Here is a 26,633-nt window from a genome sequence, read left to right as displayed (position 1 = left end):
ACGTCGCATCCTTGAGCTGATACCATCACCCCAGAGAAGCATCCTTCTACGTCTCGCGTCCGTCGTGTACAGCACGGCACCGATCGTCGGTTTGCCCATTCTGGCCCTGCTACCCGTTCGAGCGGGAACTGCGAGCTGGCTAGGTAAGCTGTGTACGGCATAGTAAGTATGTGATGGAGTCTAACGTAGCCATACCCGTGACAGAGACTGATGGGCAAGCAGTTTGCTTTCAATCTCACGACAAGCGGCGCTCTGAAGCAACAGACGTCAATTAAACGATAGTCCAAGCGCTGCGTTTGGTATACTCATCTTTCCAATGTCATTCAATGGTATTGGCTGAGTTGCTATTTAGTTTGGTCACAGCGGCTGCGATGGACGATCCAATGAACAAGACCGACCGCGTAGAAAATCATACTTCTGATCCGGAGAGCATCCCTGAGAAGCTGACGGACGAGGAGCCTCAAAAAGAGGAAAAGGACTCACGGGTAGAATCCGAGCGGGTTCGGGTTCGGATTCGGATTCGTTTCAGGCAGCCCATATACGCAAGGTGCGTGGCCCACGGCTCCTCCTCCCGCAGGATCGGGGTGATTACGTGATTTATTACTTTCCGTTTCGTCAGTGATACGGGTCCACAGTTCCCTCAAGAGCTGATCGAGCGGATCTGTGAATACCTTTGGGATGAGCCCCTCATACTTCTCGACTGCATGCGTGTTTGCCGTGCCTGGTATCATGCTGCACGGCGACTTCTCTCAAGACCATGGATGACCTGGCGAAACCGAGAGGCCCTGCAGGACGATGCGCACACACTTATATCCCATCGTAATGCGCCATATCGCAAACACTTCAAGGACTTGTCGATCTACGACGATGCCAGCAATCCGTTCGCCCACGTGTGGCCCATGTTCATTCCTGGATCGATGCTGCCAAAAGTGCGTTCCGTGGAACTCGTTGGCCTTGACTGGTCAACCAAGACACCGCACGATAGCTTCTTCGTCTACCTGTCTTCTTACACTAGCGTCTGGAGCCTCGATCTGCGGGACTGCAGGTTTCGCAGTCTGACGGATCTTCGCAGGGTGATCAATGCCCTTCCCAACCTTACGTCGCTGGGTCTTCACAACGTGACGTTACAGCACCCCCTCAGACCGGGATCGGTCCCCGACTACATCGCTCTCCGAGCCCGTTCACACAAGCTCGAGTCTATTGATCTCTACAGTCCCGCACCGGAGCATCCTGATGTGCCTTCGGACTACCTAGTAGGAACAACGGCCCTCAATTGTCGAGCTCTGACGCATATGGCAGCCGCGAACTCATCCACTGTCACCGACCTCACCCTTGACCTGCGATTCTTCACGTCGCTCTCAGCTCTTCGGCAATGCCTAGCGCATTTTTGCTGCCTGACCTCATTCCAAGCACGGTACCAATTCACCTCGAAACCTAGTATGGTCACGTTCGAGGAGACGATCCCTGCGCATACAGAGATCACACCTATACACTCATGGTCAAGGTTCACTCTTACGGACGTCCCTGATCAATCCGCGCTGCAGCTTCTACAGCTGCTTCTTACTAACCCTGAATCGTGCAGCAAACTGCAGGATTTCCAAGTCTATCTTGCAGGCCGGCCATCTGCCGCACTTCTATCATGTACTAGCCGTGCACTCCATGCATCTGGACATCGGCTCAGGAATCTCACGTGGCAATGTTCGGTAGACCCAGGTCAGCGTTCTGTGCGTAGTGCATACTACATGTGTCTGACTGTCAACTGCTTACATTTGTAGATCTTCAGTACACCCCATCAATCGCAGGCAATACGTCTCTGCAAGGCTTACGCATAGTCCTTCGGGACGTTGCCCCATCGCCACAGAAGATCCACAGTGCTCTCACCGCCGTGCTATCTGACATTGTCAGCGTGGACCTGCAGCACATGTATATTCTTTTCACTCTACTCGAGGTTCTTCCTCAGAATCATGGACGGGCGCCCGCGGTACTAGATCCTGCAGAGTCCATCTCTGCGTTTCACACCATTCTCTTGCGCAAGATATTTCGTGCGCTTCCGCTGTTCACCAGTAACGACACCGGTGTACAGATTGCATTTTACGTCCAAAAGTTACGGGACAATCCTACCGTGGTAGCTGCTATCAAAGCCTACGTGGTCACCCTCTTTACGCCGTGGTTGGATCGCGGAATAGTGCAGTTATCGTTCTTTTCAGGCTTTGACGCTTCGGATACTATCACTTGCGTTCCCACGTCTGAGCTCAGAGGTAAGTGTCGGCGCATCGTACTTCGCAACGGCGCACTTACAAGACGGCCATTTGCATATATCTCCGTAGAGGACATATCGAGCGACTCCAGAGGCGAGGACATCGAGGAGGATAAACCCGTAGGAGCGAAGCAGTAGGTTCACGAGGGAATGGTAGAGACGGACACTGGCGTGGAGGGGTCGAGCAGATGCCGTTGGCCGCGCAGGACAGCGGTACGATGTTGTATTATTCGCAGTCACATATCTATCGGACATTGAAGGCATGGAGGCCACCCGGTATGATGATCTTACCATAGAAAAGCTTCGCATCGAAGGTCCCAGTATACGTACGCGCCCACTTGGGCGTCGTTCGTCATATGTTCCGACGTCAACTAGCTCATGCAACGATGGTTGCAATCAACAAGAACATGTGATAGTCCGTCTAGGTGGTTTTCAGGTCAAAGCTAGAACAGACGAGTAGTGATATGAAGGACGTACAAAGACAGTGGCCCGTTCGTGCTAAGATGCGTGGTCATATCTAGTCAAGGGACATTGCAACTACGAATCCGGTGGCTGCCCCGCTGTAGTCCGCTCGCGCAGATTAGCGGAACCGCGAGTGTTGGCGACAGCGGTGCTCATGGGCCCTACTTCACCCGAAGCTGCGTCGGAGTCGACAGACGAGTCGGGCGACACTTCCTGAGCTTTCTTTGACTCCGAAGGCTCGATGCGCGCAGCACTCCGGTGCGAGAGTGGGCGCGGCGGCTGGGAGCGCCTCGAGTCCCATATGAGGTACAGGACTACTTCAGACGCGGCAACTATCAGGGCAACTGCCAAGGACAGGAGTGCTTTCTGGCTTCGTTTCAGTATCAGAGTAGCTGACTATCACATGTAGTAGATCACGCACCCACTCGTCTTTCCAATCCAGTCTCCCAGCAGCCCACCACGTCGCTGCGCCCGCACCTCCGATGCTCAGGAGAGCGTTGAACACGTTGGTCACCGCTCGACGGTCGCTGTATGTTTTCCGCTCATCCGCGCCCTCTTTTCGGGTGGCGTACGCAGGGAATTTCCGTTCGGGAGACGTACGCGTCCCGGCGAGCAGAGCGATCATCGAGTAGTCTGCTGGCCGCAAAGGCGGGTTGTAGGAGGCAAGCGACTTCGCACCATCCGGTGAGCGGGCCCAAGCAGAGATGGAAGAGAGCAATGAGTAGTCTATGAGATTCGACGGTGAGCCTTCAGGGGGTGGGACGAGGGGTTCCAGCTGCAATACTAGCTCTGAAGGCAGCAGATGTAGCAGCGGCTGCAAAGATTCCACAAGGTGTGGTTCCAATGAGACATTGAGGTCCTTGCTGGAATGGTTTGTCGGTGCGGTGGCAGACTTTTCAGGCATATCAGACATATCCAGAGCAATGGAAATCTCAGCCACCGACGAGCTCAGACAGCTGGCGGCGTGCAGTCAGATCTTGATCTCGATCTGCGCCACTCAGAGGCGATCTTGAGATCTGCATGTATCGTGGCCTTGCGCCCTTTTTGGGAACATTCACCATCTCGAGTTCGTTCAGAGTTCGTCTCGAGTCTGTCTCCAATTGCGCTCTGAGTTCACAGCGGGTTTTGGTCCAGTATACCAATGTCTGCAATCGATGTTGTAAGCTACAACCTCAAATTTGCATTGACGGACATGAATTCACGTACACCTCCAGGATTACGAGGGCTTGGTTGACCCGGGACTCATACGCGTCAGGGACGTACTCGGGTCCTACGAAGCCGGTTCTTCAAGCAGCCTCATTGAAGTACTTGATGGATGCTCGTCACGGCTTGCTAAGGATGAATCGTACCGGTGAAGTAACCTATGTAGAGATCGTCAATGTCTGTCTGACCTCGCTACAGACACAACATCGGGGCAGAGAACTCTGGCCTTTGGTCCCTCCTACACCAGCTCTGGCGACTATCCTCAGAGGAAGCTACCTATGAAGATGAGAACCGCACATCGCACACGCCGCTCTGTCTCAGCGTTGCTAGGTTAACGCGAAACATCGTCGCAGGCGTACCCAGCAATCAAAACAGAGCATTGTGAGTCGCTGGCAATCAGGCTTGCACGACGTATATTAAACGTGTTTCAGTGAGAACGAGAATCTGGTTCGCTCGTTGGTGCATCACTATACAACGTATTCGGCTGTCCAGGACTCTGCAAGTCCGCCCTTCGCCTCTCTATTCCTGCGTTTCTCCTGCTGATGCATGATCACTTCAGCCTATCCCACCACAAGAATGCTCGTGCAGACGTTGTCGAACCTCGTCACGGGTAACGACGCGCTCATCTCAAGACTCTGGAAAACATACTTGACCCTTCCCGAGGAGCAGCTGATCCTGCTGTACGTAGTAAGCAACACGGGACCGAAGTTTGTTCTGACCTTGGTATCGACAGACGGTTGTTAACTTCGCCAGATGCGAGAACAGTCTCCTCGACCCTCGTTCTTTCACTCAATTGCATCCACTCCAATCATGAGCGGATGTGAGTACGGGATATCCTCGTCGGTGAGCTCGTACTGAACCCAACCCAAGGGAAATGCTAGTGACTTCACCGCGAGGACCGCGCATTACAATCACGATGCTCGATCGCATGAGTGCTCATGTCGAATCAGAAGAGACCTATGCAAGCCAAGTTTTCAGCATAGGGTGAGTTTTCTTCGCTTCGGATCACATTGCGATACGATACTTCAAAAACAGGTTTGAACTTTTCACGCAACTGATAGAGGCAGGGCTCGTCCCTGCGCTGTACGCGGCCATCTGCATGTAAGGGAATCACACATCGCGCATTGGCTCAGTTGTTCATATGCGCCACTGTACCAGGCCAGGAGAGCCCATCACTCCGCCACAAACCACACTACTGAAGCTCCTCGACTCGTACCTACACAAGGCATCCCAAGGCTTGCAAGCAAAAGCGCGAAACGACGCGCTTGTCCGCATGTTAATCGACACATTCTTCGATCTCGCTGGGTATGCGCAAGAGGCCATCAGGCGAGCACTGGGTAGCGCCGATGACTCGCAGGCGGCTCCCAGTAATGTCGAGGAAGACGCTCCCCTGAACGACACGGGAGGCGATTCCATGCTCCCGCCACCAAAAGAGCTCGACCTACTCCTGCCAAAAGTCTCAGAAGCACTCGTGCTCGTCTCGCAGTGCCTCACCACCCTTGCCCTCGCGTCGAACGAGGCAGCTACATCTTCCGATGGCTCCTGGAAGGTGAAGGCGACTCTCGCAGCCGCACGTTCGGCGAGCGGCGAAGGCCTGGTCGAGAGTCTAGTCGGTGCGTGTGCCAGCCTCACCTATCTTCATGGCCATCTGACAAGACCCGTAGAGACTCTACGTCTCTTGGACACATTCCTGCCTCGCATCACTTTCGGACGGGTCGTCGAACGCCCGTCGCCGCCGGGCACACGCCCGCCACCTGCAGACACGACGCAGCATCCGCAGAAGGGCATAGAGGGCTTCAGCTACGTGAAACGCGATCTGGTTCGGTTGCTTGGTATCGTCGCGCTGGACGACAAGGGTGTCCAGGACAGGGTCCGTGAGTGCGGAGGTATCCCCGTGGTGATGAACCTGTGTGTTGTCGACGACCGGAATCCTTGTGAGTTGCTTCGGTTGTCAGCTTTGTAGTGGGTGATACTAAGCCGAGGAAACGCAGACATGAAAGAACATGCCATTCTGGCCTTGCGCAATCTCCTACATGGGAACAAGACCAATCAGGACGTGGTGAGGGAGATTCAACCTGTCGCGAAGTGGGACGAGAGAGGCGTGCTGCAGGGCCTGCAATAGGTACACGAATCAAACATAGTAGCACACAAACAGCGTAGGACATGTAGCGATAGTTTCGGGCACTGTATGATGATCATTCCTCTTCCTCTTCTTCCATCTCAATCACTCTCTTCTTCCTCGAGCCACCTGCCGTGCGTCTGCGAACCGCTCCGTCCTCGTCTTCCTCTTCGCTCTCGACGTCCATGCTAGCCTCCTTGTCAGCGTCAGCGCCAACGGGGCCGCCGTCCCGCCTGCGTCTGCGCTCTTCCTCCTCAATCTGCTTCTCCATCCGTTCCAGGTTATCCTCCTCCGCTGGCTCCCGCTCCTCCCGGTGGCGCTTGGTGCGCTTTTTCGAGACAGCAGCATCGTCTGAACCGTACGCGTCTGCATCCTCGTCTGAGTCCGCGACAACGAAGTCGTCCGTCTGATACTCCCCAGGGCCCTTCTTCCCGTCCTCCTTCTCGCCTTTCCGCCGCTTCCGCGCGCTGGATGGCTCCTCGCCGTACTCGTCCTCACTCCCACCCCCATACACCGCCTCGTCCTCGTCCTCGTCGCTCCACATCTCGTCGCCCGTCTTCCTGCGCGTGTACCCACTGCGCCGCTTGCGCCCGCCGAAGCCGTCGTCGCCCTCGCCGCGCGGGCGGCGCGGCTTGCGCGACGCGGCCTTCATCATCTCTAGCTTCTCGCGCTCCGGGTCCATGACCGGGTCGGGCGCCATCCGCAGCCGCGCGACCTTCGTGTGCTTCTGCCCGACCGCGCGCACGAGCATGCGGTGCGTGCTGCTCTGCATGCCCGTCGGCCGCAGGGACATGTAGCCCGTGACGAGCGCCTCGGACTGCAGGATCTCGGCGCGCTTGTGCTGCGCGACGAGGTAGGTGAGGCCTTGCGACTTGGAGGGGCCGGCCGTGCCCTGGGACTGAGACTGAGATAGTGACTGGTTTTGTGTGCCTGGCCCAAAGGCCTGCCGCGGGATTGCCCCGGAGGTGTCGATGGTCTGCGTGATGTCAAAGAGCTCCTTGCCGAGGAGTAGTGAGAGGGTGCCGTCTGACCAACGGACGATCCGCGCATTTGATTGTCGCCGCTTTCGAAGCGTGAGGGTTTAGCGAAGGAAAAAAGACCAGATGATACTCACGTCTTGCCCGTTCTCGTCCTTCACCCAACGCCACCGGACGGTGTTCTCCACTTTGAGCTTGATAGTCATGCTCTTCTCGCGCGCACTCTCTGCAGCCTGCGCGTCCTCGTCTTCGCCCTCTGGGCCAATGTACGTGTCTGGGTGAAACGGCTTGGAGTCGACCTTGACAAAGTTCGGCATGCGAATCACCCAGTACTGTGCACGGAGGTTATGTCAAAGATGAAGGGACGCGTGAAGTAAGACGTACGTTGCCGTCAGAACTCCGAGGTACTGGGATGTTGGGTATGGCAGCTGTGGCCTCGAGTAGGATCTGTTCTGGGGGCTGCTCCTCGTCTTCTTCCTCAGCATACTCCATTGCCTCCCTATGCCGCCGCTCCGAAGAGGAGATCCCATCCATCTGCTCCGCGGGCTCAGACGATGCCGGTGTTACCGCTGCAGTTCTTCGATGGAGTGAAGTGCAGTTGTTAGACGAAAGAACAAGTCAAGCATACGTTTGACACGCACTCGTTGTGCTTGACTTCCTCGACGTTATCGTCCGCCTCGCCAAAGAGATCTTGCATCTCTTCATCTTGCACCTTGGGGTCGTCGCTTGCATCGTCGTCTGCCAGAACGCCTTCTGCAGGCATGTCAATGTCATCAAGCGGTGGCTCTTCCTTGAGCCCTTGGTCCACCGGGTCAAGTGCGCCAGCTAACGAGGACATGGACGACAAGAGTAGACTTCAAAGACTCGAAGACTCGATTTGATTGGGACGGAGGAATTGAAGCAAGAGTGGGAGTGAGAGTGCTAGTGCCAGGTAGGCTCAGGGAGGCTCAGGGAGCTAAGCCACGGTCGCGAGATCAACTTGCCTACTTACGGTAATCACTTACTTACTTATAACTGTACTGACTGACATTATTGTAGGCACACTACAGTGGCAAGTAAGTAAGTAAGAATGGCTTCCCAGCTGACTTGCTGGACGTCTGAACTTTTCTACGTCCTTGGATAGAGTTTTGGTCTTTGGCCACGGCTCGTCCATGATTTGAAGAACGAAAACGCTCGAGTCAATTCTTACGGTCGAAAGCTGGCAGCATCGATTAAGCTACAATAAGCCTGAGGCCTGAGGCCTGAGTACTTCAAGAGTAACGCTTAGTCCATAGTACATTATCATGGCACAACGTAATAGCAGTACATCCAGAGTACATCCAGATCCCTAAACGTTACTTGCCATCCTGGCCCTCCGAGTCTGGCGTTTTCCTCCATCATCTCGAGCGTGCACTTGTGCCCGTGGAATTAGAGTCTGCTCTTGGTCGCGCTGGACTTGCGCTTGACTCTCGACCCGGGTCCCGCCTGCGGTTCGCTGTACACTTTTGTCCTCTGGCTTAGGGGGAAGTTCCGGCCAGCCCTCCGTCTCAAGAGCCTGGTTGAATATCTCCAACACCGCGTCATGCGTCAGGGGGACCCGCGGCTGCGCGTCGGACGCGAAGCCAATGACGTTCCGGTAGCACAACGCGCGGAACTCATTGAGCAGCGTGTTCAGCTGGCGTTCCTGCACCACGCGGATGTTGTTCGCTTTCAGCCACCGCAGCTTGACGTTGAAGGCGGCGCGGTGTTGAGGATGCGCGGGGAAGAGGGTACGGAGCTCGACCTGCCCGAGATTGTGCCTGATGGTGCTTAAGCGCAGGGATATGAGCACCCAGACGAGGACCCAGTAGAAGGCCTCCAAGTCGTCAGACTCGTCGCGTACCCAGCCGGATCGTGGTGGGGACCCCGTCGCCTCCTCTTGGAGGGAGTTGACAGAGCAGAACTCGTACGTTCCCTGCGAACGAGAGCTATTGAGTACGGTACAAGGATCCCGCGGCAATGCACTGACCGTTCGGTGAGCGCAGTCATTTCCCGGCGCAGGCTCGTCCTTAGGCCTGGGGGCACCTCTCCGTCTCCCGGCTTGCTCGCCGTCTTCAGACACTATCCCTTTGCCTGTCTCCACGAACTGGATCCAGCTTTCAATGTCGTTTGTCCATCCGCGAGACTGAAGGAACCTTTTCCAATTGAAGCCATTAGCGAGGTCGTGCAAGAACCCTTTGACGTCCGCAGTTGTTTCTCTGTTGAGAACGATGTTTCTCTCGCTCACGTCGCCGTGAATCACGCCGGCCTCGAACGCATACTTGTGTCCTATGATATCAAGCCAGAAGGCTCAGCAAGCGACGCACAGACGAGATCAACTTGAATGGCGTACCCAGGATGGCGTCACGGAAAGCCTCGACGAGCCCTTTCGTCCGTCCGAAGTGGGTCAACGGCGTCCCAACCGTCTCGATGACAAGTCGGTCGTGGTCCTTCTCGTGGTCGCGCCAGTCATCCTTGCCTATCAGTCTCGCGGTCATAGTTTGGTGCCCCGTTGGAAGTCCCAAGTCGCGATGGCTCATGTCCGTGAGGATAGCAGGCCCAGTGCGCGTCGCCCGGGGGCCAGGTCGCCGTAGACGTTCTTCCGCCTCGCCCAAGCTCTCTCCCCGTGCCATGAGCGCGAGACCCGGGACTCTCAGCAGAGGTATGTCGCCTTCCCAGTCGTCCGCTTGCATCTGCTGATAGTACGCTTGGACGTCGTCGTAGAGGGACATCTCCGACGGTTTCGATACCGACCTCCACACGTCCTTGATGATCACACGTTTCTCTCCCTTGCTCAGCGCCTTCCACACGACGACTCCCCGGCCGAAGACATGGTCGACGCTGGCGGAGACGATCTTGTACCCGAGGTATTCTATCCGGCGGCCTTCACCATTCCTGAAAGAGAACCACCTGCATACGTCCTGGCGCTCGATGAACTTCCCGTCTCGTTCCTCGTCCTTTTCGTACTGACGCACACCTCCATGTGCCCAGCTATACTCCCCGTCCGTGAGCTCCCGAATGGTGGGATCACTGCCGACGACTATGCAGCCATACTCGAACGGGTTGAGGAACCGCCACAGGAACTCGTGCAGAATCTCGGGGTGCTCTGCATACTCAAAGGCCGGAGACGCCATGATCCCCGCACGGTCGAACCTGTAGATACGCGCCAGGCGGCCGTACACCCCGATCGCAAAGACGAAGAGCCGCCCCTGCGCGACCATCATACAGTTGGCGCTCTCCTCGATGTGCTGAAGGGTAGCGGCGTGGCTACTGCGGGACTTTGCGATGGGGTCGTCCGTCTCCGCGGTGTTGACGTCTACGAAAATGGAGATGTCCCACCAAGTGGCACCGGCGATGACCGGGAGGACGGGATACAGGGGGAGCGTTGCGATGATGCTCGGTGACCCGACACACTGGCAGCCGGGAACACCGAGTTGCAGCGGGATCCTCTGGCCGTGTTTGCTGCCAAAAGCGATGTGCTTTTCGCGAGGGAAAGACTGAACGAGGGTCTTGAGTCCGTTCGTCTGTGCCGCAATCAGTGGCTCGTTGCGCAAACGCAGGATGCTGGTGCTCTACTCACTATCGTGTCTGTCAAGCTGTGCCCATAGTTGTCATCGTTATTGCTGGGCATCTTGAAGACACCTTTCTCCGGGCGAGGACACACGGGCGTCGGCATGTCTGCCTCGTTGATACACTGCTTCAGAAAGCTCCTTGCGTCGTTTCCGACCACAGTCAACTCGCCACCGCAGTGGCTTCGCCCTGGCTCCCTGGAGCTGCTGGTGGCACTCTTCTGTGCCTTGTCGGCAGAACGGGTTGTCGGCATGATGTTGTCGACCAAGGCTGAGTACCTTCAGCTGTCGAAGTGGCGTTGCAGACGATCCAGGCTTGAGAAAGCAATGAGATGGTAGTAGGTAGAATAGAAGCCGATTTCGCGGCGCCGGTCACATAAAGTACCTGCGGCCGCGTGGGTACATGGCCCGCGAGCCACATACAGCGAGCGTGATCACATACAATCGATCGATGCTTGATTGGTCTTACAATGAGTGGCTATCTGTGGTACGCGGAACGATTGTTCCCAGTCTGCAGATTCTGGGGTGCATTGTCTCCCAACCAACACCGACGGTGGCCTGCGTGTGAGTTTGTGAGTATGCGGATCGGTGGACAAGGAAGGGTACAAAGAGATGTGACAGAATATGATACGCACATTCACAACGAGCGGGTCCAGGAGCCTCACCCAAGTCCATGTAACGTTATAACGTGTACAAGGGATTGCTTCGCTTCGCTCCGCCTGGCTGGTAGGGCTTGCTTGAAGCTTGCTCAGAGGTTGCTTGAACGAGTATGACAAAACCGTAGGTGACGGAGGTTACGATAGGCAATGTTTGCGCACACGTAGGGGCGACAAACAGCTGCTCGGGCCCCTAATGTGGAGCTCGAGGAGGACTGGGTTCATAGCAAGCAGCTAAAGCAAATCATGAGGCTGACCATGATGAACCTATCCTTGAAAGGGAAGGTCATCAGATGAGTCAAATGCCGATCATAAAGGGAAACGCGAAGACGGCGGATGTGCATGTGGGAGATGCCAAACAGATGTCAACGAATTCACCGGATATGCGTATAAAAGGAGTAATGCCATCCTGGTGTACCACAACGCCGTACACATGCGTCGAGTTTCGAACATTGTTTGTATTTCAAATATCGTTTGTTTTCAGACCCGTGGCGGCTATCGCGAAGCGTCCCAGGCGAAGAGAGCAGGGGCATAGACAAGACCTGCCAAAAGTAGACAGACAAATGATGGTTTTTTTGCTATGTATCGTGGCACGTGCGGAGCCACACCGAGCCACACCGAGCCACACACGGAGATTGGGGCTCCGTCTTAATTCTTCGACGCGCTTGTGGCGTGGGCGGCCGCGTGGCCCGAGGTGCGTCGGCCAAGGGCCAAGGCTCTTCAAGTTTTGCATATAACCCAAATACAACCCGTCCTCTGTATTTGGGTACAGGCTCACTTCCCTAGACTCGGAGTTCCGCCAGTGACCTCCAGCCAACTGACAACATGGCTCCTCGTCGACCAAAAGTGAAGCAGCAGCAGAAGTCGTGGAGGGGGAGAATTGCACCCCACATTACGCATATCACAAATCCCGTCAGCGACTTTCTTGAATACTTCGTTCCCGGCGAGAGCCTCGGGTCTTCAATCTCGGTTCCTCGACGCACGCCATTCGATACACCGTCACGGCTCAGGAGCGAGAAAAAGCTTAACGAATCTCTGGTATATTTATTTGCGGAATTATTTACACCTTCACTGACTGTCTCCCTCAGACTAGAGGCTTCAATGTGTTGGTCGCAGACTTCCCGCGAGCGAAGATGCCCGTGTTCGTCAACAACGACTGTGCACCTATCAAGTTCCCCTACACGATACGCGGACGTAGACATCATACCGCTCAGCCTGATGTGCTCGCGTTGTCCCCGGGTCAGACGTCAATCAGGACGCACGCCGACCCCTGGAGGAACGTTGCCTTTGTCATCGAGACCAAGCTGAAGGAGGATGAAGATCCAATGTCAGCATACTCGGCTGCGCATGAAGAAACTCTGAACCAATTATCAAAGAGTGCGCGCAGCCTTCTGGTCTCGCAGAGCCGCTTGTTCGTCTTTGCGATCGGTGTCTACGGCACACTTTCCTGGATCTTCCGTTTCGACCATAGCGGCGCTGTTTGCTCGCGTGCATTCAGGTACACAAACATTCAAGGCCGCCGCTTGCTCCTCGATTTCTTCCACATCAGTAGAAGTCCAATTTTGCTAACCGTTGCTAACCGTTGCTGACACGCTGACGGATGCTAACGCCAAAACGTTACAAACTGTCAGCGTGTCACTCGATGCTCACATCCGTCAGTCGTTAGCAAAAGGCGCATTTTGCTAACGGCTTGTGACGGCTGCTGACACGCTTACTGTAGTCTCATAGAATTTTCATGTACCGGGGCTTGCATGATGTACACGAACCATAGTATATTTTACATGATATCTAGCTGTCTACTGAGTGCTGTCCTAAGCTTCCGTCTCAGGCTCGCATTGGTGAACATCACCGCCGGTGTTGGCGGTGCCAAACCGCAGGTTTACCTACCGCAGGATTACATGTGGGGGTTGGGGCATGTACACCTGCCCCCGCCGTTCTCTCGCCCTCCTCCCCATTTGTCCGCTCGCGCTTGCCCATTCCGACCCACCCCGCTGACTCCCCCTTGCGCCCGCCTGTTCTTGCAGCGTCCCGGCCCTGCCCACCGTTGATGACCCGTCCATGCCCAGTCCTCCGCGCGCCCTCGCCCGTTCTTCCGTCACACACGCGCGGTCTGTTTGTCGGTCGCGTTTGCGTGCTGGGCATTTGCCCGGCGCGCTTGTCGTCGTCATGCATGTCGTCGTCGCCTGTGTGTGCATCAGGAAACCCACCCCGCGCGAATGTGGCGCAAATCCGCGGTAAAGCGCCGCCGCGCCACTTCGGGCGCCACTCCCTCGTAAATCGGTGTAAACCGTTGTAAAGCAGTGCCATTCATATGTAAATCCTCTGTTCGCGGTCCCGTAAATCTATCTTTTATTCAGCTATCGTATAGTATATCTCCATCGTCCCACCCACGCTCCCCATCAATGTCCTCCCTGTCATCCTCCATCACAGGCGGCCATGGCAGCCCAAACATCGCATACATCGACTGTGTCGTCGGAAGCCCTTGCGAGTCAAGTGGCCACTGCGTAGGCCCCGTGTGATCGGACAATGCGGAGGCATCATCAGACGACGCGGTGCCGGGTCGCGCAGCAGGCAGCGACTGTGCAGCTTCAATACCTGGCTCTCTTGCGGCCAGTGGAGTGTGTGTTTGTTCAACTCGGCGACCCGGGGATGTGCTGGTTGGTCCCGGAGCTGGCTCAGAATCGGGTTCAGTTGTCGCATTTGAGAAGCTTGGCATCGCGCGAGGTGAAGGTAGGGGTGCGAGTGGATCAGGGTGAGCTGTGATGGGGAGCGCGTCAATAAACTGCGTCTCGAATGGGTACTCCGGAGGTTGGGAATCGGGAACGGTTGCGGCGTCTGAGTATGCCCAACTGTACTGAACGTGGCTCTGGAGGCTGGGTATGGCAGATGTCACGGTGGGTCCACTCGTATTCAGAGATGTATTGTGTCGACAGAGGTTCAGTGTCTACAAGTTGGGGTCGGGCACGTCGTTCAGAAGTCAGTCGGACTCGGAGTCTGCAGATGTCACCACATTGACAACGTACCAAATTAATTGGGCCAGGCCCTCCCGGGATAATCAGGAGGGTAATGGCGTGCGTGTCTTCGGTGTAGACATGGCGAATGTCAACTGCTGTCGCTAGGGTGGGCTGGGTCATGAAGAGGTCGTTGCGGTAAGATTGCAAAACTGCACGCACTGCAAGGCTACTGATTACACCAGTTTTCCCACGGTTCATTGGCATGTTGGCTCGCCCGGAAAACCCAAAGCCTCGCAGAACAGAGCAATATGAGCTCGTGACACTTTGGAGCATCACATTGCTCTAGAAAGAGAACAGGATGTCGTTGGGGAATATGGTGCAGCAGCTGCACGAGATCTCCCCATACCCGTGCCTCTACGACTGGCCGGCATAACCCTAGCCATTACTGTACTGATGAGGAGCTCAACGCTCTGCACGCCTTCAGCGCACACTGCCGGAGAACAAGTTCCCCCATCTGACGAGCCTGCACCTCGACGGGTCCTCCAGCCCCGACGTCTGCCACACAGTGTCATGGGCATGCTCGTCCGCATGCCACACCTTACCAACCACGTCCTCAGCCGCCTCCGCATGTCCGCCGCGCGCCGCCCGCCACACTCCCCCGCCTTCGCCGCCTGGTCTTCGCGGACATCCCCAGCACCTCGCACGCTCCCTCGCGCATGTGGACCTCCCCCAGGGTGCCTCCGTCCGCCTGCATGGCACCGATCCGGGCCCCGCGTTATTCGCTGCGCTCGCGCGCACGCCCGCGATGGGCGATGCCGCGAGGCTATGCGTGTCGGCTGAGGGCGGAGGTCATCGTGGCGGGCCTGCCGCTGCCGTGTGCCTCGTACAGATGAAGGATCGCGGCGCCGCGCCCACCGAACACACTGTCCTCCTGAACATCTTCTCTGCGACGCGCATCCGGAACTGCAGCTCCTCGGCAACCCGAGGCGTGGTCTGGGCCTTCCCGTGCTCCCCGTGTCCGTCGACACCGTTGTCGTGTAGGATGTCGTGCTGGCGGTCGCCCTGAGCATGCTTCCAGCCGAGTCGAACATCTCCATGCGCATCCTGACGGCACGCTTCATGCCTGCGAGTGCCATGCTCGCGAAGCTCGCGCAGCATCCGTGTGCGAAGCGCGCGAATGTCGTGGTCGGGTATCTACCCTCGTCCAGAGAGGAGCGGGCGCGTCCACCTGGGTGCGAGGGCGCATTTGCCTCGTTGATGTTTGAGGAGCACGCGGAGCAGCCGAGGGTAGCCCTCCCAGAGGCGTGCTTGGAGCGCGCCCGCTGCCTGCGCCCCGCATTGGTCGAGTGAGCGAGTTAGGTGAGGGGGAGCGAGGGAGATCCCGAGGTGAGAGCGCAAAGAAGAGTGAGAGCGCGGCAGCGAGGGCGGTAGCTCAGGAGCAAGGGTGCGGGTGATGGCTTTGCCATGGCAAGCGATCGGGAAGTGTGCCTTCTTCATTGAGAGCAGGGGCCGGCGCAACCCCGTGAGCCGAGCGCGCGGAACACCCAACAGGCTTTGAGCCATCGGAAGGCGGAGACCAGTGCGAGAGCTGACAGCGGGATCACTGGCCGGCTGGGCCAAACGAGGGTCCTCAGCTGCGCTTCGGCATGGCGGAAGATCCGCACCGAGAGGGAGGGAGCACTGCGCATGGTGAACCGCATGCGCAGAGAGGGTTGCCAGCCTGAGCGGTGGGTGGCAACCGCACGAGGGCGATGATGCAATGCAGGTGGTGCGAGGGAGGCAGGATGCGAGCTTAGAAGGTTCGTGATATCAGTTTTCGCAGCCGTTTGCGATGGTAAGGACTTATGGAAGAGATCGTGAGCGAACTTGTTCCGGGGCAGATCGCGAGGAGTGGTGGCCACCTCTGTGCACGCCGCGCGCCCAACGTTAATGCACTGAAGGGGAACAAGCGAGCTGCGAGGCAGCCACTGGCCCCGCGAGACGCCATGTATCTCGCCTCGCAAAGCTCTTGCATGCTAGTCGTACTGTATGATGCCATGGGCAGTCAGTGTAGGCCTATTGTACACGGAGCAAAGACAATGAACAGCCGGCCATTTGGGCCTCTGCCCAGGAAGGGACTCGAAGGCGACCAGCTCCAGACAAAGGATATGGATCTGCGTAGTCCGCGGATGCTTCACGAGAGCCGAACCCTACGCGCACATCAACGCAGGACTGCGGACAAGGCAGTGATCACTACGTCCGAAGGCATGGGCCTGGGGTGCACACTGGCACTTGGAACAGGCACACATAGCGACGAGCACTCACTATTAACCCCGAGTTTCCCTCCCACTGGCATTGCCTTATGTTGAATCGTCAAGCGTGGCGATTGCGGCGATGGCGGTAAGGTTGGTAGTGATTGAATGTGGAGGAGACGGCAGAGAGAGCTTCTTGGCCCGCGGCCGACGCTAGTCTGGCGATCTGCAGGAGACGACCGGCCGGGATGGGTCACGATACAAGAGGGGGAAAAGGTGAGGGGACCGCAAAAGCCAGGAGACAGAGGCCAGAGCGATGAAACCTTGAAGTGACATTGACGTCGGTGGACGATGGTAGCAAGCAGGTAGCAAGTCGTAAGCCTCGTCAGCGCCAGCCACTGTGCTGTGTGCGCGCTGACCTCGGCAAGCGCCGATCGCAGTGGCAGAGTCGCTCAGGAATAGTACTCAACTTGCATGAGCAACTGCGATTCCCGAAGGTATTTTTTTGCATGATTCACGTCTGACAGGCATATACTGCCCGCGGTTCAAAGCTCGAGGCTTAATACCTCACGCTGAAGGGGGGAGGTACGTTAAGGCGGGCGCTTACGCTGTGGCCGGCGCCGATGCCTACTAGTGCTCGCCTGACTCAATGGCGCGGTTCGCCCGTCGCGCAGGGATAATAGATTCTATATAACAGACTGCGGTGTCATGGTATTTGGGCTACACAACGGTAATATACGTATGTCTATCCGTGAAGGAATTAACTAGAAATGAGTCGCAGAGGTCGAGGACATTATCGCTGGTCCACTCAGGTGGTTTCGTGGGGCCGAATTTAGGGAGGAGATGTGCACTGCGGTGCAGACTGTCCAACGGGACGATGGCGGCGAGGCGCTGCCCGTCTGCTGTACACGATCGCTTCACCGAGTAGAACTGGTGATTTGCCTCTGGGCGCGACTTGAACTTGCTGAACCACTCCAGATACACAAAGTGCGAGGGGGCATTCGCGTCGTTCTTGAACACGATCTCGCGGGCCTTCTTGGAGAGCGAAAAGATAACGCGGACTTGGGCAACACGGTACCCTGCGCTCAAGTGTTTCAGTAGGGGTGTGCTTCGACGGAACAGACGGCGAGCGTACCAGATACACCTATAGATTCACCATCGCCATGCTCGTTGACCAGCGCAGTGTCAAATCGCCCCGCAGCCAGCCGCCCTTGCGTATCCCGATACGCCGGGCGAGCGTGAATGACATCCAAGGTCTCCGGGGCTTCCCTGCGCTTTTGCGCATCTTGGTTCCAAAACTTCACCTTGTGCCACACGGAGACGGAGCGAAATGGTAGATTATATACAGAGACGATGTTTGCGAGCTGGCGGCCTGATATTTCGGGATGCTTGAAACGCACAATGTATTCTTTGAGCACCTGTTGGAAGTTGGCGGCGCCATAGCGAGACTCGACGACGGGGAAAGACAGGGACTTGTGCATTGGATAGCGGGTGACGTGCTGGCGGAACTTGTGTGGAATGGCGGCGGGCGCAATCGGGGCGTCAGGTCGTCCAGCGAGCCTCCAGTCAATATAGAGTGCATGGGCGTGGATCTGCTCGAGTCGTACGACCGACGTTGTCATCTGGGGGTACTCATCTTTCCTGTTGGATTTGCGCCAAGGATCCTTCGCAAGCGTTATATGGAGGTGCTCCGACTGAGCGGTATTGGTGCCATCCGCCGTGCCGAACATCTTGATGCCTGAGACGTAGTGTTGAAGCGAGTGCAGTTTGGGAAAATTGAAATGGTCGCGGATACCGAGATCGACGAAGACAGCTTTGTTCGCGTGAAAGCGCGCCAAGGAGTCTTCGAGCTGTGAGAGCGTCAACGCTGTATGTGCTGGGAGCTGGGCCAGATACACGAAGTCCAGTAGGGCGCGGACGGCTCGCACCAGTCGCACGGAACTCTGACCACCTGGCAAACGGAGGTCGACAATTGTGCCAAGTAGAACCCGGCATATGTCTTGGTGTTCTGTCCCAGAAACACGGGAGAGGTGGGAGATACCCTTTGAGAAGTGGCGGAGGCTATGGTTCGGGGGCAGGCATTGGAAGCGAGCATCGATCACGCGCGCACCGTAAGCTTGCTTTGTCCAAGCAATGACGTGCTTCACCATCCCTTGGTAGAGCTGATGCAGGATGTCGGGGGGGAATGAGGCGTAGATGTTCACATAAGGCAAGTCCTTCCAGAATGGGTCGGTAAGCGGCTTGATGCCCGCGTCCTGGCATGCCTGGACGTGAGCGACGGGATCACCAGTACGTTCGAGGGTACTGAGAGCATCCAGTATGTCGTTGAGGTTGCGCTGCGTGCACGGCACTGGTTCCCCCAGAGAAAGTGGGTCGACAACGCCTGCCGGACATTCGCCGTTCTTGACACCAGCGACGCACACAATCTCGGGGTAGTCCCCGACGTACGCCGCGAGCACTGGATGACAGCGCCGGACTCTACCATCACCTGCCGGCATGTTGACACCACGACGGCCGGGCTTGCGAGCCGGGGCCAGTGCCGCCCTCAGACAGGCATGGAATAGGTTGGAGATAGCGCGGCGGCGAGTTTCATCTTGCTTGATATGGGATAGTCGAGTCACAGGGAGGTAACCAATCAATAGTTGACCTTGTCGAGTGGGTCTGCGACGTATAGTCTTGGGGATGTTGCCGATGGTGAGGTATAGAGGGTAACATGACCGATTGCGAAACATCGTCAGTTGCGTCTTGTCAGATGAGATTATCAATGGGACAACAGTTGCACCCAGCCGCTTCGCCTCGAGTTTATGCTGTCATAAACCCATGTTAACACGCGGAGGATACCATATGTGCATGACGACTCTACCTGCAAACGCCACCACCACTCGCCAGTGTTCATATCACTGTAGATTCGCGTCGTCCTGGAATCGTCCAAATAGTGCTGCTCGGGCGCCACGAGCAGATCTGCGGCCCAATCCGGCGAGCCAAAAAGCACGCGGATGCACTGCATGATATCGCGTAGCCAGAGGTCGTACCTCTCGCCGTCAACCTCGAGGACTTGTCGCACGAAGGCAGGTCGGCCGGGGAGGGACCCATCGATGATCTTATTCAACTCCTTGGTATTCTTGAACGAGAGCCCCAGGGCATTGAGCACCTAGGTACACACGCAAGCACGTAGTCAGCATTATTAACAATGTACAGTGTATATCACTGGGGGACGAACACCATCTATGCCAAGCAGTTCGTTGAAGGCACTAGCACTGGGCCCGCGCTTCTTCGCCCATTGAGCAATTCGCCACTCCATCGCCGATGCAAACGGGGCGTACACGTTCGCTTCAGAGATGATATCGGGAATCGCAGCCTCATAAGTTGAGAATGGGCTCTCTGCGCGGCGATCTACTGCATCTTGTTGACCGACGGGTGCTCCTGCTTGGCCGCCGAAGGGCACAACATGCGGGTCAACAAATAGAAAGCGTCCATCGTTCATGTTGTGAAGTCCGGGGAGTTCTTCTGGCTCCACGTCCATGTCATTCCCATCCGGTGGCTCGGCGCCTGGTGACGGCGACCGCTCGTTGATGTCATCCAAGTCAGAGGCTGCATTCGGGTTCGGGTGAGGAGGAATTTCAACGTCATAGTCCCGGTCGTCCTCGCCACATGATGACGAAGAGGTAGACGAGGGGACCTCGGACTCGTCAGGCTCGAGTTCTGCAGGATCGAAGTACTCCTCCATCAAGTCATCGCCATCGAGATCAACATCGCCCAGAAAACCCTCTGCAACGGGGCCCGGTGGGTCTTCTTCGGCAGGCTCTGCCTCAGGGGATCGGCGCGTGGGGTTCGATGCGTGCGAGGAGGGACCAGCCGAGCGAGAAGAGCCCGCTGCAAGATGCGCGCGCGTCTGCTCGCGTGCCAGATCGGTCGCGCTAGCAATACTAGACCGACAGCGAGAATTGGCTGATCGAGCGAGATGGCGCGCTAACGCAGTCGAATTGTCGAAATTGGATGCCCCACAGCCGAAGCACTGGTAGCGCCCTCCTGGAAGCCCTTGACTGCTCTGTGGATTTCCCCCTATGATTCGCAATTAACGATGAACAGCACGAGCGAGACAATTGCCAAGTCAACGTACCGGGGAGGGAGCCAATCATAGCAAAGTGCGTGAGTGGCCCGGCGCCAATTTCGTGCATGCTTTGGTGATTCGGCAGAGGGAGGGCGTGTTGATTCATGCGCGAAATCCCCACTGAGCGTGCGAGTGACAAGGGGAAGCCTTTAACCACCAGTAATGCCCTTATGTCAGCAATTGTAGTCGATTCCGACACAACTATATACAGTATTCATGAGACTACATGACGAGCAACACGGTACATGAACACGTACCTATGGGGACACTCCTGCCGCCGAAAGGCTGTATAAAAACAGTGTATAACGAGCTTCCGACCAGTAGACGTCGGCGCCGATCCAACCGAATGTGCGAGAAGTGATGTCGACTGTAACGCTTCCTGCCCAGAGCCACCATCACCACTCTGGTCAAGGGTAATAACGTTGGGAATAGGGCGCACCCTGTATGATGCCAAGTCATTGAAGTGCAGAAGACGAGCTGCTGAACACTTACCTAGAGCCAGAGACCATATTAAGGCATACCCATAGACCATCACGCAATTGAAAGCGATCCTTGGCGCAGACTGGCCAGCGAATACATCGTTCAACAGCGAGACGGCCGTCTGCTCCTGGAAACACGCTGACCACGAGAGAGGGGCAAGTCCCGCAAAACGGGCCGATCGGCCCAGGTAGATCCCGAGAACGAACATATGAAGTAATGCTGGCAGAACGAAGATATGCAGCCCAACGAGGAGCATATGGAACGTTTGTGTCACAACAGCGAGGTTTGGCTCTGGGGGACGAAGTGCTCCCAATATCCTATTGCGCCAGCCAACTTGCAGCTTGGCATAGCGCTGTCGCGGCGGCCGGCTAACTTTGCAGCGAGACATCGGAAAACACAAGCTGAATGGACAAAGAAGAAATGCATGAGCAGTGTGGATGATAGCAAAATCGGATTGAATCGCACTGATTGAAGCGTGATAGAGTCACGCTGTTAGAGCGTACGTGGCACAGACGGGTAGTATGCGCGCCAAGACTGCTTGTCGGATCCGAGTCTTCAGTAATTCCACGGCGTTGCAAACGTTTGACCACAGCAAACCGAGAGCTAGTACATTGAGTGGATGACCGGCAGCCTTGGGCTGGTGTGACTGCGGGCGACCAGTGGATTCCGGGATGGTAGTGGCTGACTCGGCCGCAACGATCGGCCCCTCGATATCTAAGCAGCCGCCCTGCCAGTGCCCCTGGAGATTATTCCTCAGTCTCTCAGCCGTGTTCCCTTGATCCCCCACCGCCACGTCTCACCTCTGTGACGCTTCGACAGCCGCAGAACTCCCCCCCCCCGCAATGGCGAATCGACCGCGCCGCAAAAAGGGAGTTACTCCCAAGCGCCTGCCGGCCGATCCAAGTCAGGACAGCGAGTCTACACAGAGCAACGTTAGAGGCAAAGGTGCGAAAATTCCTTTCCTTACCTTGGCTCCTGTATGGCCCGTGTTCACCGCATACTAGATACAGCTCCTGTTATGGCAATGGCGATGGATGCTCCACCTACCGGGAGTCAAGGTGACACGTACTCTGAGGAGGTTGACAACGGTTTGGGCGACTTACAAAAAGAGATGAAATCTTTGCGACGTGCCGAGCACGATGCAATTGAGCGCGCTCGAGAGAAAGAGATTGCAAACCCAACGAGTAAGCGTCGTAGGCTCAGATTATGTACACCGAGGAACCCACTGACTCGTTCTGTAGTCACCAAGCCGCGCGCTGCCAAGACGCAGGCTTATGAAGCTCGAGGTATTGTCGAATGAAATGTCCGTCACAAGCCATGTTGATCGCCGTGTAGTGTGGAAGCCGAAGAAACCGGATAGCCAGAAACGCGACCGCGAAGAGTCACCGGAGCATGTCCCTGCACCAAAACCAGTCAAGCGGACACGCACAGTAGGGCGAAAAGGTATGTACGCACTGTCTCCCACATTGTCAATAACTCTCATCAGTTCGATACCGTCCCCGGCTGTTCGGACATCTCCAATGTTGATCGCCTAGGCAAACAGCCAGCTGCCATCGTGTCCGACGACGAGGAGGCACAGGAACTTCAGACAACTGAACAGGTGCCACGTCATCAACACGCCCAAGATGTCGACAACAGTGGTCGTACGTACCTTTACTTGCATCTTCGTGGCCAACGTCCTCATCAGCACAACAATCAAGCTGACATCGATGAAGATGAGGATGTGAACGAGTCGGATTCTGAAGTAGAGATGAATCTAGTAGCCACAAAGCTAGATCAGCATCAACACCGTGTGAGTCTAGCAGCCACTGGACGCGGCGGTGATATCTCCGACCGCAGTGACAACGACGAGTCCAACGCCGAAGACTTTGAATCCGGCGCCGAGCCCGAGGATGAAGAGGACTTCGGGGTGCCAAGTGGCCCAGCGCCTTCAACGAAGCGCAAGGTCGCTAAAGTCGCTCAACAACTGAAGCAAGGTGTGAGTACCCACCGTTGTATGCCCGAGTCCTTCCCACGCCCATCCCCACATTCTCCAGGTCGCTAAGCTGGTCTCGAAGGGCAAGTCCCGTAACAGCAATGAAGACGACTACCATAGCGGTGACTCGGATACTGGGTCCGACGCGGATTACACCGCGGACTTCCTAGAGCCCGGATACAATGCCTCCAATGCCGACTCGCATGGCCGTCACGGTGGCCATAATTCCAAACAGGCTGCCATTCAAGACGACGAGTTCGATGAAGAAGAGTGGAAGGTGCGTCGTAGTGTACAGTGTACATAACAGTGTGAGGCTCTTCAGCCTGAGGCTCATGCATCGGCGCACCTGCAGGAGGTCGTCGTGCGCCGTGCGAGGCGGAACAAGGCAGATGCTCTGTGTCACTACGTTCGACCCATGGACAACTACCTCGCCCCACCAGAGGCTCAGCATGACGGGGACAAGTCCAATTCGGGGACGACGGGTCGTGTTGGCAAATTGAAGGTACCGTGTACCATCTTACCCTGTTGCGATGTTGTGAGCCCGATTATAGCCTCCGTGTTTGCTTAGATCCCTTCAAGCTCTCAGCGTCCCTCCGGAGACTCCTTGAACACCAGTAATGTCATTGCCCAAAGCAACGTTCATTCCCATGAACCCGAGGCGGCCGAGGTATGATTGCTGTGCTGACCTATTCAAGTTCCCCACTGACCATTCACCTGCTCGTGTCAACCCTTGGCACTGATGACAGCGCGTGAACCGTGTAAGTTGCACTACCACGCGATCCTGCTCTGGTCATAGACTGAATCGTTTGGTAGGTTCCTCATGCGAAGAGAGTGGACTCATCGGTTTCGAAGGTTCGTGGCATGGCATGCTTGAACAACCACTGTACTCACCGGGACTCGGATTGGGGCATTGGTACAGCGCAGTAAGGCAGCCAGCAGTGGTGATGATCCTGCTGCCAAGCCGTTGTCTGAACCTCATCGCGGTCGGAACATCGCGCGCGCTAAACGCCCACATGGCACCGACGCACCTCGGAAGGTACGACTGTTGCTCTAAGTGACAATGTGGCGCACCTGAGCTAACGTGCATGTTGCCGCAGATGACGAGACCAGTCTCTCCCCGCGTACGTTCATTTCTTGCTGGCTTGTGGACATGCTTTGATGCTGTGACGACTGTTAGGAGACCACTCCCACAGCGGCACGCCACCCCCGTCACGGTGACAAAGCGAACACTCAGGCTGTGCAGGTAAGCGACTACTAGTATCCTCACCAACATGTCCATGTCGACGCTCATGTGTGGGCAGAACAAGGTGTCCGCCACTTCAGATGATCCTCTCTCGAATGACAGCGAGCCCATGGCAGATGCTCGGGAAGTGCTGCCGAGTGCGAACACATGGCCTGAGGACACAGACGTCACGTATGATGATCGAAATAGGGTAGTTGGACTCACCTTGCAGCAGTCGCTCAAAGTGCGGACACTATTGAAGTCAACTATCGCCCACGAGCTCCCGCGAGCGCTTGGCCTAGTCAATGCATTCCCTACTGTGGTGGAGCGCCCGCAGATGTATCTCGACATTTTCCTTGCGGGAACGTGCCGGCTTGGGCCGGACTACAACACCATCGGCCAGCGACTCTTGCAAGACTCAGCATATGTACAGGGTCTAACCGCTTTGGTAAGTACTCAGATTGCAATATCCATCTCGCATTACGTGACGTCTGTTTGTGCGCCGTCACGCTCCCAGCCTGCAAAGAGAATGTGCTCCATTCGCGGCCCCTGGTATCTTGCCTGTCGTGACGCCGTGTGGGAGGGATATGGACTCAAGGCAATTGAGCATGACCCGCATGCACTCCAGATGGGCGTCGAAGCTCTTCTCGTCAACAATCAATTCATTTGCCCCGGTAAACTTGTGGTGCGGCGATGTTTCGTGAACTCCATGCCGTCTAGATGCTGACATCAGTGATTGCACAGAACGACACATATACAGAATTCAAGCGCGACTTGCCGTTCTGCGCGGAGCCGATCATCAATCTCGCAAGCATACTTTTCCTGGGCCCCAAGGCTGTCCGCCCTCTCGAAGATTCGGCTTTTACGTCGAGCATCAATACCGGGGCCGAGGCCGAGAAGCGCGAGATCCCCCAGGTGATGGCTGCGCTCCTGGCGACAATTGTAAGTACTCTGTCCAAATCACACTTCCACACTGTCACGGTGCCGCCATCTGATCGCGTCATCATTTGGTAGGCTGGTGCGGCAATCACAGAGGGTCTGCATGGCGTCCGCGAACCTCTCAAGGACAACGAGGGCTTCAATGCTACCCAACAGGAGAAGCTTTACCAGGACCACCTCACGACGCTGTCGACGCTCAATCCAATTGGGCGGCACAAGATTCTCGGGTACATCTTCAAAGAAGCGAAGTTCGTCGGTCTGCCAGAGCACTAAAAAACCCTACAACTGATCTAATCTCACTAGGACTTACCATATGAGGAAGAATGCAACAGTGCGCACCCGTACGAACACGGCCAGTGTGTTTGTGAATCCCTCAACGGCAGGGATGGACATTGACCTGTAGGGTCGTACAAAGCTGCCTCGCAGATTCATGCAAACTTGTTCGTATCTAATCTTTTCGGGTCTTCTACACGCCTCTCACAATTGTGCATTGCTGATGTATTGTCGAGCTCTATACCATTGTCTGTTAGTTCGTCGTACTATGTAATGCTACGTATACCTGATGCGATGTAGTGTGGTAACAGTAGGGGTATAGTCATGTAAATGGTCGCCAAAAAGGAGTAAATCTATTTTACTGTTTATTTGCATCAAATTCGCGGAAATTGGTGGAACACTTACAAGGGGGTTAAGCAAATGGGGTGTCCAGGAAGTTTACGCAAATTTGCATAACTTTCCGTCAATTTGCGTGGGATGGGTTTCCTGATGTGCCCACCCGCCTGCGTATGTGTTCGTCGGCCATGTTTGTGTGGTAGGCATTCGCCCTCCACGCTCGCAGCCGGCGTGTGTTGCGCGTGCCCCAGCCCTGCCCAACATCGCTGTCGCCAGTCTTTTGCTCAGGCGCGTGGGGTCCGTTCGTCGGCCGTGCTTGCGTGCTGGGCATTCGCCCAGTGCACTCGCAGTCAGCGTGTGTGCCGTCGCGTCTCGCTTGCCCGTGTCTTGCGTGGGGGGTCCGCTTGTCGGTTGCTCTCCGACCATGCTGGGTCTTTTCCCGGTGTACCCGTGGTCGCCGGTGCTCGTGTTGTATCTGTCGGCTACATTTGCACGTGCGGCATTTGCCCTGCGTGCTCGTCGTCGCAGTGTGCTCGCGTGTTATCGCGCTCGAGACTAGAGTGCAGAGCTTGTACTCACCTGTTCTTGCCCTTGAGCTGTCCCCATCGCCCTGTGGCGCTGGGTCTCGTGGCGCCGACGCTGCGTGTGCGCAGGGTGTGGTTAACTCGTGCCCGTGGTGCTCGTGCACATCTGAGCCTGAGCGCCGTCGTGGGGATGTAGTGGGAAGGGGCGGGCAGGGCGGCAAATGATGGCAACGACAGGCAGACATATTCAGCGTGGACCCATTCAAAGGAGGCGTATGAATACTGACCGCATACTGCGAGCGACACATGGACTCCAAGTCCCAGTGACTTGATTGTATTGATAAGTGT

General features: G+C 56.3%; 8 protein-coding genes across 8 annotated transcripts; 4 read left to right on the top strand and 4 right to left on the bottom strand.

The window, feature by feature from the left end:
- Positions 1 to 371: 371 nt before the first annotated feature.
- C8Q71DRAFT_862394 (uncharacterized protein) lies at positions 372 to 2,395 on the top strand (the record flags this gene model as incomplete). Its single annotated transcript, XM_047928022.1, has 4 exons — positions 372 to 547; positions 620 to 1,713; positions 1,776 to 2,258; positions 2,328 to 2,395. 4 exons carry the CDS (start codon positions 372 to 374, stop codon positions 2,393 to 2,395), a joined length of 1,821 nt encoding a protein of 606 aa, XP_047773938.1.
- Positions 2,396 to 2,590: 195 nt separating this feature from the next.
- Positions 2,591 to 3,676, bottom strand: C8Q71DRAFT_361893 (uncharacterized protein). The gene is made up of 4 exons (XM_047918075.1): positions 3,508 to 3,676; positions 3,141 to 3,445; positions 2,735 to 3,085; positions 2,591 to 2,678 (listed from the first exon to the last, which is right to left on the bottom strand). Exons 1-3 carry the CDS (start codon positions 3,569 to 3,571, stop codon positions 2,795 to 2,797), a joined length of 660 nt encoding a protein of 219 aa, XP_047773937.1. The 5' UTR covers positions 3,572 to 3,676; the 3' UTR covers positions 2,591 to 2,678; positions 2,735 to 2,794.
- A 90-nt stretch (positions 3,677 to 3,766) lies between these two features.
- On the top strand, positions 3,767 to 6,407 carry C8Q71DRAFT_785253 (spinocerebellar ataxia type 10 protein domain-containing protein). The gene is made up of 11 exons (XM_047925075.1): positions 3,767 to 3,878; positions 3,934 to 4,070; positions 4,121 to 4,303; positions 4,354 to 4,424; positions 4,482 to 4,602; positions 4,656 to 4,742; positions 4,793 to 4,906; positions 4,958 to 5,023; positions 5,081 to 5,535; positions 5,587 to 5,856; positions 5,914 to 6,407. Exons 1-11 carry the CDS (start codon positions 3,861 to 3,863, stop codon positions 6,042 to 6,044), a joined length of 1,653 nt encoding a protein of 550 aa, XP_047773936.1. The 5' UTR covers positions 3,767 to 3,860; the 3' UTR covers positions 6,045 to 6,407.
- C8Q71DRAFT_842534 (Leo1-domain-containing protein) lies at positions 6,118 to 7,983 on the bottom strand (the record flags this gene model as incomplete). The annotated part of the gene is made up of 4 exons (XM_047926551.1): positions 7,660 to 7,983; positions 7,403 to 7,595; positions 7,156 to 7,350; positions 6,118 to 7,104 (listed from the first exon to the last, which is right to left on the bottom strand). Exons 1-4 carry the CDS (start codon positions 7,854 to 7,856, stop codon positions 6,118 to 6,120), a joined length of 1,572 nt encoding a protein of 523 aa, XP_047773935.1. The 5' UTR covers positions 7,857 to 7,983.
- A 225-nt stretch (positions 7,984 to 8,208) lies between these two features.
- On the bottom strand, positions 8,209 to 11,224 carry C8Q71DRAFT_361809 (uncharacterized protein). The gene is made up of 5 exons (XM_047918074.1): positions 11,220 to 11,224; positions 10,596 to 11,142; positions 9,369 to 10,539; positions 9,006 to 9,304; positions 8,209 to 8,951 (listed from the first exon to the last, which is right to left on the bottom strand). The coding sequence occupies exons 2-5, from the start codon at positions 10,836 to 10,838 to the stop codon at positions 8,346 to 8,348; spliced, it is 2,319 nt and encodes a 772-aa protein (XP_047773934.1). The 5' UTR covers positions 10,839 to 11,142; positions 11,220 to 11,224; the 3' UTR covers positions 8,209 to 8,345.
- A 1,110-nt stretch (positions 11,225 to 12,334) lies between these two features.
- On the top strand, positions 12,335 to 12,829 carry C8Q71DRAFT_716600 (uncharacterized protein; the record flags this gene model as incomplete). The annotated part of the gene is made up of 1 exon (XM_047921114.1): positions 12,335 to 12,829. A coding segment is annotated over one exon (495 nt), but the record flags the coding sequence as incomplete, so codon positions are not given.
- A 4,316-nt stretch (positions 12,830 to 17,145) lies between these two features.
- On the bottom strand, positions 17,146 to 19,909 carry C8Q71DRAFT_716534 (uncharacterized protein; the record flags this gene model as incomplete). Its single annotated transcript, XM_047921112.1, has 4 exons — positions 17,146 to 17,504; positions 17,561 to 19,232; positions 19,289 to 19,576; positions 19,646 to 19,909. The coding sequence occupies 4 exons, from the start codon at positions 19,907 to 19,909 to the stop codon at positions 17,146 to 17,148; spliced, it is 2,583 nt and encodes an 860-aa protein (XP_047773932.1).
- A 1,949-nt stretch (positions 19,910 to 21,858) lies between these two features.
- On the top strand, positions 21,859 to 25,425 carry C8Q71DRAFT_727379 (uncharacterized protein; the record flags this gene model as incomplete). The annotated part of the gene is made up of 15 exons (XM_047921847.1): positions 21,859 to 21,961; positions 22,021 to 22,200; positions 22,258 to 22,302; positions 22,352 to 22,459; positions 22,552 to 22,994; positions 23,053 to 23,268; positions 23,299 to 23,493; positions 23,560 to 23,658; positions 23,738 to 23,749; positions 23,805 to 23,843; positions 23,911 to 24,027; positions 24,169 to 24,234; positions 24,293 to 24,661; positions 24,958 to 25,155; positions 25,228 to 25,425. The coding sequence occupies 15 exons, from the start codon at positions 21,859 to 21,861 to the stop codon at positions 25,423 to 25,425; spliced, it is 2,388 nt and encodes a 795-aa protein (XP_047773931.1).
- Positions 25,426 to 26,633: the final 1,208 nt, after the last annotated feature.

This window comes from Rhodofomes roseus, assembly GCF_022264815.1.
Source record: "Rhodofomes roseus strain CIRM-BRFM 1785 chromosome Unknown C8Q71scaffold_30, whole genome shotgun sequence".
In the NCBI taxonomy this organism is placed as follows: Eukaryota; Fungi; Basidiomycota; class Agaricomycetes; order Polyporales; family Fomitopsidaceae; genus Rhodofomes; species Rhodofomes roseus.
Note: the sequence above shows the minus strand (reverse complement) of the source record. Positions and strands in the feature narration are given on the sequence as shown.

Bases quoted from the DNA above. Each gene is read 5' to 3' on its own strand.
- C8Q71DRAFT_785253 (XM_047925075.1), top strand. The intron at 4,603-4,655 runs GTACGTAGTAAG...TGGTATCGACAG, and splicing joins GAGGAGCAGCTGATCCTGCT to ACGGTTGTTAACTTCGCCAG. The intron at 5,536-5,586 runs GTGCGTGTGCCA...CAAGACCCGTAG, and splicing joins CCTGGTCGAGAGTCTAGTCG to AGACTCTACGTCTCTTGGAC.
- C8Q71DRAFT_361893 (XM_047918075.1), bottom strand. From the start codon at position 3,571: ATGTCTCATTGGAACCACACCTTGTGGAATCTTTGCAGCCGCTGCTAC. The intron at 3,446-3,507 runs GCTAGTATTGCA...CGAATCTCATAG, and splicing joins CTACATCTGCTGCCTTCAGA to ACTACTCATTGCTCTCTTCC. The intron at 3,086-3,140 runs GTGCGTGATCTA...AAACGAAGCCAG, and splicing joins TGGATTGGAAAGACGAGTGG to AAAGCACTCCTGTCCTTGGC.
- C8Q71DRAFT_361809 (XM_047918074.1), bottom strand. From the start codon at position 10,838: ATGCCGACAACCCGTTCTGCCGACAAGGCACAGAAGAGTGCCACCAGC. The intron at 10,540-10,595 runs GTGAGTAGAGCA...ATTGCGGCACAG, and splicing joins ACAGCTTGACAGACACGATA to ACGAACGGACTCAAGACCCT. The intron at 9,305-9,368 runs GTACGCCATTCA...TTGATATCATAG, and splicing joins TTTCCGTGACGCCATCCTGG to GACACAAGTATGCGTTCGAG.